The 12,139-nt window shown below is 46.6% G+C and overlaps 1 protein-coding gene across 2 annotated transcripts in view; it reads right to left on the bottom strand.

Moving 5' to 3' along the window:
* The window catches only part of znrf3 (zinc and ring finger 3), a 71,815-nt gene that overhangs the window by 977 nt on the left and 58,699 nt on the right, over positions 1 to 12,139 (bottom strand). The window contains exons 3-8 of one of the 2 annotated variants that reach the window (XM_018737823.2): positions 8,283 to 8,357; positions 6,146 to 6,277; positions 5,197 to 5,307; positions 4,928 to 5,095; positions 2,498 to 2,600; positions 222 to 1,838 (exon numbers count right to left, since the gene is read on the bottom strand). In XM_018737823.2, coding sequence (XP_018593339.1) covers positions 222 to 1,838; positions 2,498 to 2,600; positions 4,928 to 5,095; positions 5,197 to 5,307; positions 6,146 to 6,277; positions 8,283 to 8,357 — 2,206 coding nt within the window. The remainder of the gene's footprint in view (positions 1 to 221; positions 1,839 to 2,497; positions 2,601 to 4,927; positions 5,096 to 5,196; positions 5,308 to 6,145; positions 6,278 to 8,282; positions 8,358 to 12,139) is intronic. The other variant, XM_018737824.2, reaches the window with a different exon arrangement.

Raw genomic sequence — 12,139 nt, 5'->3', positions numbered from 1 at the left:
TGTAGTTACATAACTATCTACCACCTTGTTTGCTACATGGTTGTGGTTGTGTTCACAGCTACAAGGAGATCACCAAGAAGCATAAGATCATTTCAGAGTTACTGTGAAAGCTCTCTCTGAGCGCTGGGATCATCGTGCCGAGTGGAACCCCTCAGGTGGCGAAAGTTCATTTGGGAGCTTGTAATCTCATAATGAAAAAGAGGTTTTTTCCAGGTGCTCACCTGTAGCGCTTCTGCCTCCCTGTGGCTCACGGAAGCTGGGGGAAAACTGGCTGTGGAAGAGAGTCGCCCTTGTGGACTGATCTCTGCAGTGTCCAGTTCTGTCCTCCCCCTCCCTGCACTCAGGAAGGGCAGCTGGCAGCAAGGTGGCCTGAGGCCTAGCATCGAGCCTCAGCTCACAGTCAGTGTCCCCAGGGATGATGGATATCCGCTGGCTCGGCTCCCCACAGCTTTGCGGTGTGCGACCCTCTGTGTCTGCCTGGGTGTACTGAATGTTCACAGCATAGTCCTCGCCATAGCGTCCACTGCTGTTGCGCTGGCCGCTCATCTCCTTGTAAAAGCAGCAGGGCAGTCCTTCGTAGTTGCCCTGCTCCCCAAGAAACAGGTGCTCAGTGTTGGCACTGTACAAACTCTGAGAGGCAGGGCTTTGGGACTCCGCCCCCCGGCCACAGTTGCCTGCTGCTGGGAAGCCGTTGTGACCCAGCTCTTGACCCCTGCCCTCCAAGTCTGCTGGTGGGATCTCAAAGCAGCAGCTACAAGCTGTCGCCTGCTCCACACCCTCATCCAGCATTATGCCCCTGATTTGAAAGTCTGCTCCGGCGCCCTCTAGGGCCCCTGCTGAGGTAGTGGTACTGGTTTCCTTGGGTTCCAGTGAAGAACGGCTGCTGTAGTTTGGCTCCAGGCTACAGCTGGAAAGCTGGTCCCCGGAACTGTAATTGGTACCTGCCGGGGGCTGAAGACAGTCCTGGCCAGCAGCAGCCAGAGTGTCGTCCGGTTGCACAGGAGGGCTTCCCAGCCCCACCTCCCCAGCCACACCCCGACAGGGACTTCGGCTGCGGTACACGTAAGGGTCGTAGTCACTGCTGAGGGAGCTACGGAAGGTGGAACAGCTGCCGTACACGCCCTGGTTGCTAACTTCGGTGCAGTCCAACATGGAGTCACTGGAGGAGCAATGGCACTGGGCCGAGCTGTTGCTGCTACTGTCACTGCCAGGGCAGTCGGCTAGATAGCCGCTGCACACCGAGCGGTGTCCGTGGTAACAGCTGAAGCTGGAGGAGCTCGCTGTCTCACCCAGGCGGGAACCAGAAGCTGGTGCAACATGGACCACGGCAGGATACAGCAGGCCCTGCTGGAAGGCCCGGCTGTGGCCCTTGTGAGGCCCGCTCGCTGCTGGGCCCTCGGCCTGGGGAAAGGTCAGGCCCTGAAAGTAGTAGTGCTGATACATGGTCTCGTACTGGGAGAAGCAGGCAGCACGAGAGAAGCTGCGCCCATGGAAACGGGGCCGTTTGAATGTGTGTGACTGGGGGTATATGGGCGCCCGGTGTTCCAGGCCACAGTGATGCGGGTTGAGTGTGTGGTCCAGGTGAATGGGAGGGTAGCTGCGGAGAAATGCCGACGACTGTGGAGGATACAGCGCCTGGTCAGAATGCTGGTCCACCGTGAGCACGGTGATGGGATTGCCATGGGGGTCCATGCTTGTGCGGGTGGGGTAGGCTGTCATTTGACCGGCCCGGTGCACACGCCCGGGATAATGCACAGGTAGGACCACCCTCTGCTGCCGGCTGTGAACCGGGTTTGCAGGATCCATGCATGCTGGCCCGGGGTTCCCCTTCTTTTGCTCTAAGGAAGGAGACAACACCACCCAATTACCACCCGTTACAAATGTTTTTGTTTAATAAAACACTCTTGTACTGGGACACAGAGCAAGAAACATAAACAATGGCGCATAAGTGATAATTAAAAATAAAAAAAAAAAGGCAGCTGAGGAAAGGAAAACAAAAAACTCCAAGGTCAAGCAAATAAGAGAAAAATAAGTCTCAGTACCAATAGTAGCCCATCCATCCTGGTCATTCTAGTGTCTTACAGTATGCCTGTGTGAGGCACTTCTGTAGATACACTCAGTTTTGTTGGGTGATGTAGAATTGGCATCAGTGACAAAAGCCATAACCCATACATAATGTCCAACAGCCTTGATATTTCGTTATACACAGGTGTACAACAGGAATAGAATTTGGTTTGCACAGGTTCAGGTATAACAAATTGGTATGGTGCCACAACACAGTAAACACTTTAAATATCTTCCATTCAGTTGGGCATATTACATAGTCTGCGGTCCTCAGAATAAGGTGCAGATATAGTAAAGATATGCAATATAAATTCACATCTCTAATCTGAATTACAAGGGGCGCTGGACTCCATGTTGCGGTCTCTACAGACAGGTGAGATCTGCTCACCTACAGCTTCTGCACGTGGCCAGGGATTCTGATGCTGAAACTCACCAATAATATTGTGCCTGCAGTGGGGGCAGGTATGGTGCTGCAAGAGCCAGGGGTCCACGCACTTCTTGTGGAACCTGTGGGTGCAGGGGATTACCCGCAGCTCCTGTGGGGGGGTCAGACACACAGGTTCACACCTCCTGTCGAGCTGGGTCAGCTAGCGAGAAGTGTCAGACCATCAATGGCCTAAGCAGCACAGTCAGGAGAAACCCAACTGGCCGTTAGAACATATCATATGGTCAGCAGCACTACTAAGTCCGACTTGTTATAATGTGGAAATAACTCTGCTGGGTCTCAGGTCTGGAGACGTGGGCAGCCAAATGGTTTCCACCTGTCGTAAAACGCTAAAACCCGAGCTTCTGGGGCAGAACATTGCCCTGGAGCTCAGGAAGCCAAGACTGTAGCCAGTGCGGAGGGATACACTTCACTTGTGCTGAGCTATTCCGCTCGATAATTTCAAGCAGATGAAAGGGAAAATTATTCAAATATGTCTTTTGCAGCACAGTTCCAAGGAAAAACAAAGTAATCAAATGCATGAGCTGGCAATGGGGGTAGTGGGTACCAAAGTAGAGCATCCACACCTGTGGCCAAGGCCCCTGTAGTTCCTTAACTACACAGCACTTATCATTAACTGGTCAAAAGAGTGAAGTACTAACTCTAGAGAGTAAAAAGTCAGTCACAGAAGTTGATTTGGCCAAAACTTTTTTACAAGTCCTCACTTAATGTGACAATTTTACATCCAAACTAGTTCTGTTTAAAATGGCATTGAAATGCTTTGCAGACACTTGCACGTATGATTAAATTACATTGTCATACAGAGGAATAGCATTTATATTTAGCTTACTTTATTAAGCAACTTAAAGTGATTTAGCTATTAATATGACTAGGTAATTTTTACTTTAGCAATTTAGGGCAAGTACTGGGACAAGCGGTTCAGACAGACTTTAATCAAGGGTACTACAGCTGGAGGAGGATTTGAACCTGGGTCCGTTGAGATCCCAGAGGTGGCAGCTCTAACCATTATGCTGCCTACTGCCATGCTTGTGCTTCCAAATAGAGATTTCCCTTTTAGGAGCTCTGGTTGTGAACATGTCCTCTGTGCACGAAACCAGTAGTCGATGCCCATTTCTGCCCTCTCATTCTCCCAAAATACCCTAGTCATACGCGGAACACGGATAAACCCTTTTTTATGTGGTACTGAACAGGACTTTTGTCCGACCTCTGGAGGAACACTTGATTCTGTGGCGAAGCTCGGATTATACATGAGGAACGCCAGAATGTGGGCGGCAGTTTAAGAACCCTGCGTATATGTCTATGAGGAGCCTCCAGAGGGCGCCAGCCAGAAACAATCCTTCATTCTACATTTTTACATTTATTCTACATTCACTTATTTAGCTGATGCTTTTCTCCAAAGCAACTTTCAGTTATTGACCCATTTCAACAACTGGGTAATTTTACTGAACCAGTTCAGGGTAAGCAAAAGTTTACTGCAGCTAGAGGTGGAATGTGAACCTGTGAGTCCAAAGGTAGCAGTGCTAACCACTACTCCACAAGCTGTCCCATTCATCCCTCACTAATAACCGCTGTTCATTGGAAGGTTCTGGTGGTCCATAGCCTATCCCAGAAACATGGGGTGTGAGGCTGCACACACTTTGGATGAGTTCCCACTTGATTGCAGGTCAGTGATTTTACATTAATTATTACTGGCTGTAATTATTACATTATTTATTCTACATGGTTATAACAAAGTTGTTCAAGAACAGCGACTTAAAATAGTTCTACGCTTTGTATGGCTGGACATTTACCGAAACAAATCATGTCGGGTACTGTGGTAAAACAGCCATTTCAGTCTGGAGTGTTAGGCAACATCCCCCAGTATGAGTGTTATGCCAACATAAACTGCAAATTACTACTCCTTTGACCCTCTTCTGTTCCAAGCGGGAGAATGTTCCAGCAGAACTGAAATGTGATCGGACACATTCCTGCAAGTTTCGCTCGGGTTTAGCGGTCGCTGGCCATTCCAGGCCTTTTGCAAACGGCGATGGAGCGGCGCACTGCTCTCCGCTGTGACTCATCCCATCTCCCTGTGTTGTTCTGCCAGCCCTTTGTGCTTCCCCCCCCTTCGCCAAAACCCGTTTGATGCTATTGAGCCTTTCAAAGCACCACTTCCTCTTCACAGTGCTGGCCTTTACATTTCTGTTCAATGACAGCAGACAAGGCCCCAAAGGCTCGGCCGCCACAGCAATGTCATTTCCGCGCACAAGAACATTACACAGTGTCTCACACAAAGGTGGCAGATTACTGCTTCGCCTGGTATATTTATAATGGAAACAAAGCAGAACAGCAAAGCTGAGTTAGAAACGTGGCATCACCACCTTGGCGGAATGTCAAATCATTGCAGAAGATGCTGATGGAGGGATGGGAAGTGCTCACCTCGCCGTCAATGTATCTCTCCAAGCAGATGGCACAGTCTGAGGTAGAGCTGCTGCTCAGCGAGTCGGAGGTGCCGCAGCTGCCCTCTCGTACCCCTTTGCTCTTGGCCTTGAACTTCCGGGTCTCCATCTTCTCCAGCGCCTGGATGGCCATGCGGTTCATGGAGCTCTGCAGGGTGGGGTGGGACACACATCAGTCCTCAAACCTCCGTCGGCTTTCCTCCCGACAGCATCAGCCAAGGCAGCGTTGGCGTTACAAGACATGCTCACCTGGCTCCGGCGCTGTTTCAGTTTAATTTTGATGAGGAGGATGAGGCAGACGAGAGACACGACGACAAAGAAGGCAAGGAAGATGCCCATGTCAAAGTATTCTGTGGGCTGCTGCAAGCGAGCACAAGCAGTGAGGAAACAGGAGCAAAATCAGTGGCAAATGGGGTAATTCAACCTGAGTCTAAATGGGACTGAAAATTTATTCAAAACTGCATAATTTGTTCATAAATCCAATCTCTACATCACCATCAGTAAAAGCTTATCTGAGCTGCCCTTCGATTTATCCATGGATTCAGATACACTAGAAGAGCTGTTCTAACATTTTTATTCATTATTAAATAAATATTTTTATCAAACCTAATTTAAAATTAGTGAAACTAAAAATGTCTGCACACGCTCTTATTCACATGTAACTTGTACCCTGCTTGTGTGCAGATGGGCAAACGTACATGTATTTATTTAGCAGACGCTTTCTCCAAAGTGACTTCCAATGAACTCTATGTAATGTTATCATTATTCCTTTGTTCACTGACTCTCAGATGAGGGCTGCAAACACCAGAACTGATTCACTATCAATAACATGGCCAGCACTGGATAACAGTCGAATTAATCCAGTTTGGGTGCATTTTACTGCCAATTAATGGCCGGATGCAGAAATGCAGGTGACGTTCACTCTGCAACAGATACATTCGCACACCGACAAGAAAATGCAATAAAAAAAGCAAAAAAGTTTCTATTTTCAAAAAACGTTCATAACACAAGGACCGTGTGTAATTTCTGGAGCTATTAAGTATTTTAAGTACAATTTGCTCATTTGTAAGGAACATTTGTCTACAATGGACAATGTTCAATAGTGCAAATTTCCATGTAAAGCAGTGTAACTGGGCAGCTTCTGCTCGATACTGTTTTTGACTTGGGGGGGCTGGATTTTCCGCTGCATGGCTCTTACCCTTGGGGGCCTGTGCTGGATTCTGGCCCTTGCCACCTTCTGCTTGTTCACGATGTTCATGAGCTTCACGGCATCTGTGCCCTTCACGTACACCACGGGCCTCTTCAGGGGGTCTTCGGAGACCTGGTTCAGCTGGGGCGCAACAAGGAAACAGGCGTGAACACGGGCCATTCGCAGCGCCCTCAGTTCGCTCGCAACACCGAGTGAGAAATGCGCTCTACCGACACCGCAGACTAACGATGAGGCGTGCGCAACGGCAGGCCGCGTGAGAAATAAACGTGGAGACGTGGAAAATGAGGCCCGTTTCCGGAGGGGTGACCGAATTGCATGCTCTGTATTTGGAGCAAGTGAATCTCTCCCTCGTTCCGCAGCGCGCCTCTTTGAGTCTGCTGCCCCGCTCTGTAATTTGAAAAACCCACGGGAAATGCCACAGCAATTCATACTTTGTTTCTTTTTTTATCCTTATGTTTCCAAGTGAAACGCTTTTTTTGATGCAGAGCTGCAGGGCTCCGCTGAGTTCATCGACTGCACTGGCAGCTAACAGAAAACTGAGGCCTTGAGACAGCGTTCCAGTGCCTTCTTTTCCTTGTGGGGTGTTTTTAATATCAATTCATTCATTCAGCTGACACTCTTCTCCAAGGCAAACTACAATGTTTGGTTTGTACTCTAAGATACAGTACAATATTTCAGCCATTCATACAGCTGGGTCATTTTCACTATGTCAGTTCAGGGTAAGTACCTTGATCAAGGGTACTACGGCAGGAGGTGGGTTTCAAACCTGAGTCCTTCAGCTGTCCCAGGATGGACACAGCTGCCACCACCATTTCTGTCTCACTATGGTCACCTCACCATACACACATTCTAAGGAAAACATAGATGATGATGAGAGCTTTGCAGACAATAGAGCAGCATGTGTCCTTCACATCATGGGATGAAATTTCCATGTCTTCACATCGAGGCCAAGACAGTGAAGACAGACCTGGCCTGAACATGTTGATGAAATTCCAAGAACTACCTTAGGGGGACAGAACTGCACCTGCACACACACCATTATAAAAAAAAAAAAAAAAAAAAAAAACCATTACAAAGACTCCGCTGAAGTCCCTCAGTGGATAGGGGCAGTAGAGGGCGTAGTGGTTTGACCCAAAGAACAGGGTTCAAAGCTCTGATCCTGCTGCAGTACCCTTGATTAAGGCACTTACCCCAAATTAATGTAGTAAAAATTACCAGGCTGTGTAATGCATAAGTCACAGTAAGTCCAAGTTGTGTTGGACAGAAGTGTTAAACGAATCCATGTAAATGTGTGTGAAGTCGAGCGTCTCGATGCACAGCTCCTACACTATTAAGAGCTCAATGATGTTGTCAGTGATGTTTAGTTACAGTATAGCAAGGAGGTCCATTTTTAGCCTTGTTATTCATTCCCAGGGCAGAACCAAAGCCAAAAGGCGCCCTGGGAATTGGCCAAGGCTGCTCCCGGGGCTGAAAGGACACAACAGTGTTTGGGGACCACTCTGCCTACACACTGCCTGTGAAAAGTGGAGGATCACACTCTAGCACGGGGATTCTGCTTTACGATGGTATCAGTAGGAAAAGGAGGAGAATCTGCAAATAAAGAGGGTCACTGCATCTCCATGAATGGAATTTTTCTGAACTTCATTTCATTCTTATCCACAGAAACACAAGTACAGTTTGAAATGTACCCATATATGGTACAATTTATGCACAGCAATAATATTTTGGACAAAATTGTGCTACAAAGGAGTATGGATGTTTTCAGCGTATTGGTTAAAGCCCTCTGGTTCTCAGTTTTGACTCCAGTATTGTGGAAAGAACTCCCTCTGCTCCTCAGAACTGCTGTATCCCTCTCGACACTCAACAAAGGCTCCTCTCTCCACTGCTCTGCTAACCTTCTGACACCCTCATATGTTCACCATCTGCTTGTAGCTGCTTCCCTACTCATGTGTCACTTATAAAGGTAGCTACTGGAGTAAGCTGCACTTCAATAATAATGTTTGTACCTAAGCCCTGTCTGTTGCAGCAAGCACTTTTGTTTATTCTGAGCTGGATGTCACTTTGGAGAAAATCATCTGCAAAGTGTATAAACATAAATGTAAATAAGAAAAAGAAATACACCAACCTGATCGATAGCATCTGGGTTTTCGGACACGTCAAAGATGACTGCTGTCGCTCCCCTCTGTACAGCTCGTTTGGCCTTAGGGAGAGTGAAAAACTGTTCAAGTTCCCAAATCTGCTATCTAGAGTTAAAGCCACACTACAGACAATTCAACACAACATTTTTTCCCATTTCAATGTAACAAATACTTCATCCAACACTAAAGGCCAGAGGATGGACACACTCAGAATCAGAACGAGCTTTATTGCCAAGTATGTACACACATACAAGGAATTTGTCCTGGTGACAGAAACTTCCACAGCACAGACAGAATGACAGTGACAAGACACAGAGGAGAAGATAGAAATCTGTGAATAAAGGATAAAAAACATATAAAAAATATAAAGTACACAATATACAAAAATAGTCACTAGATGTTATATGTATGTACAGGTATGTTCTATACAAATGCAAGGGAATGTGAGTAAGAGATATGATGTGATAAATAAATATAATTATAAATATAAAAAGCGCTGTGTATTGCACTGGTTTACTCTCTAGGGGGGATTTAGCTGTTCATGAGGTAGATGGCCTGAGGAAAGAAACTTTTCTTGTGCCTGCCTCTCCTGGTGCTCAGTGCTCTGTAGCGCCGGCCAGATGGCAAAGGTTCGAAGAGGAAGTGGCCTGGATGTGAGGGGTCTAGAATGATTTTGCTAGCCTTTTACTGACTCTGGACGAGTACAGTTCTTGGAGAGCTGGGGGTGGGGGTGTGCCAATGATTCTTCCAGCAGTCCTCAGTGAACCACTTCATTTTGAAATACTTAAAAAAAAAAAAAAACACTTCTCTGCAGAAATTCCAATAAAGCTGTGTGTGCGTGTGTGTATGCATACACACACACACACACACACACACTTATTTTATAAAGATAAGCAGAATATAGGCTATATGTGTTCAATGCGAAGGCCTGCAGCGCCACTGTCCACTAGAGGGAGCTCTCACGCCACATTAACTGGTGACCACAAGGAGCACCTTTTAGTCCAAGCGGCAAAACACACACACACACACACACACACACACTTCACACATTTCCTGAACCACTTATCCCATTCGGGGTCAAGGGGAGCCAGAGCCTAACCCGGCAACACAGGGTGTAAGGCTGGAGGGGGAGGGGACACACCCTGGACAGGACGCCAGTCTAAAAAAACAGCAAGCAAGTGAACAGAGTAAAAACAGAGTTTTAAAAAAAAAAAAAAAAAAAGGGCAGAAGAAAACGTCCTTTCTTTACCAAAAGGTACCACTCACTTTTTGCCAACAGCTTTCATATCCATTTCTCTGCCAGCTAACTTTTCTGTCTGATCTATGTCTGCATGTTAAATACATATTTCTTTAAAAACAGACAGCAGAGAACCATTGTACAGAGCATAGACAAACAACTTAAAAATTATCCATCTTCAGGAAGGACAGGGCACAAGGTAGCTCAGCTTTTAGTTTTAAACTTGGAAGAACTGAATACCGCCAGAGTCCGACTGCTGTATATCACGAGAGGCTCTATTATCTTTATTTAAAAGCTGACGGCAGCATCCTGACAGTGGAACCAGATTCCTGCTCGGCGACTTCAAGGAGTCAACCTTTGGCCTTCCGGCAGGGTAACCCGTATCAAGTGTTTGCAGACTTTGCAGGGCTTCCTGCTTTAATTCTGACACTCATCGTTTGGTGAGGAACGGCCAGATCAGAGCGAGTGAGCGAGAGAGGGAGGGAGGGAGGGAGTGAGGGTGAGAAGGCCATTCTGGCACTGTACAACGAGCTGGATGAAGCTGTCTAACTTTGAAGTGCATGTCAGTCAACACATACCACATTTATTTTACCACTGCTCTTATTATGATATCATGGAAAAGTAGAGAATTCCATGGGAATTATAAGATTAAAGCTGGATAATGACTAAATGCAACTAAGGCATCATTACAAACAAGCTTTTTCCTTTCTATCGCAAATTGTGCAGAATGGAAACTGCGTGAAGTCTCAGTTTGGCTCTGATGTGATGGAATGAGGCCCCACTGTCCCTCAGCGCTGCTGAATCTCTTTCAACATTTAAGAAGGGTCTGAAATCTCATCTCTTTTTGGATGCACTTCTCTCCTGATTTCCTGTCTATTCCATAGGTTTGCGTCACAACGTCTGTCAAGATCACCTCTACTTCCTATCAGTACAGAGAAAAGGGTCTGCAAAATGAATAGACATAAAAATTCCAAGACATACAGACAACTGGAGTGCAAAGGAAGATTGCAATTTCTGACAGAATTCAGGCACAGGGTGTCAGTGAGTGCTTCAAGAGCCACCAAGAAGCTTTTCTTACTTTAACCCACGGGGTCAGTCGGCAGCCCGGCAGCAAACAGGCCGCGTCGCTCTGGGCCCCCGGGTGGCGCCATTTGCTCTCCCGCTGGCAGCCATCCATCCCCTCTCACCTCAGCGCAGCCAAAGAGGAAGCGCAAGGCCCCACGATCGGTGCACGGAGGCCACGTTTGTATTATTACAGGGTGCAGATAGGAAGCAATTTGCGTGTGGCGACTTGGCGGGCAGGTCCAAATAAACCTCCCGTTAACTCCATAACGCCCAGCTTCCTGTCACTGTGAGCCGGCATTTGGAACCCCCTGCTTCAGTTCTCCAAAAAGTATTTAACTGCAGAGAGGAGCAGTCTGACGTTACGCCATCGCTTTTCCAAAGGTTACATTTACTGTAGTACAATGTGTCAGGGAAGAGTGTACAGAAAGGATCTCACACACAGACACACACACACACACCCATTCATACAGTTCAGTTAACTCTTCTTCACACTCCCTGTCTGCTGGTAACTTCAATAATTAATAAGCCATTAGTCTGTGTTAAAAGATAAATGTGGCCCACTCCTGACATAGACCCCACACACAAACATTGTCCCGTACACACAGCCTCCACATAAAATGTTACATTTACTTTGGCCAATGCTATCCTTATAAAAAAACAACACTAACAAATAAACAAATACTAATTGGCATCTTTAAATCCTCGATTTTACAGTCCTAAAGCACCTTGGAAATAACAGCCTCGTGACAAACAAATCATTAGTCTGCAATATTTAAAGTATTACTTTGTTTTAACCCAATGTATACATACGTAAAACTTGTTTAGCAGACACCTTTCTCCAAAGCAGTGTTAGGCTTATGCACTAAGCTACTTTGTACACCGAATTACCTGTTTAAAAGGCAGGGTAATTTTTACTGGACCAATTCAGGGATTCAAACTTGGAATCTTCAACTGTGAAGCACAGTTTTAGCCATTACCCCACCTGGTGGTCCGGCTGTATAATGAAATACAGATTTGGTTTGGAACAAGTATTGTGTTGTGCACTTGTTGATTTGCGCTATGGTTAAAGGTACAATGGACCAGGGTTTGAATACCACCTCCTGTTGTGGTAGTGGACCAAGACTCTGTTATGGGGCCGCAGTGAACAAAGCTTCAGTGAGCAATGCAATATGGGACAGTATGTAGCAGAACCCCCCCCAGCTCCAATCCCCCAGCCAGAGAAGGAGGGAGACCAGAGAGATGAGCTTTAAATAACAGATGAAGCTCCGAAGTGGAGACAACCCCCCTGCAACACATCCTGATAGCAGCAGCTCTGATATATGAACCATGTTATTTACACGGTTTCATCTTCCCTTTTTATCAGCATACTTGGAAGTTTTTTCCTCTTTATAATTTTATATACCTCATGATCAAACAGAAAGAAGAACTGGCGCTCTCCGCAGCTCCCTCCTTACTGCAGGCTGCCATGGGCCACAGCCCATTTAGTTCACTTGCTCTGTCCCTTTGATGTTTGCAATCCTAGTTAATAATTAATAGCTTGTG

The sequence above is a fragment of the Scleropages formosus genome, chromosome 12, assembly GCF_900964775.1.
Source record: "Scleropages formosus chromosome 12, fSclFor1.1, whole genome shotgun sequence".
Classification (NCBI taxonomy): domain Eukaryota; kingdom Metazoa; phylum Chordata; class Actinopteri; order Osteoglossiformes; family Osteoglossidae; genus Scleropages; species Scleropages formosus.
This window is presented reverse-complemented; position numbering and strand designations above follow the sequence as displayed.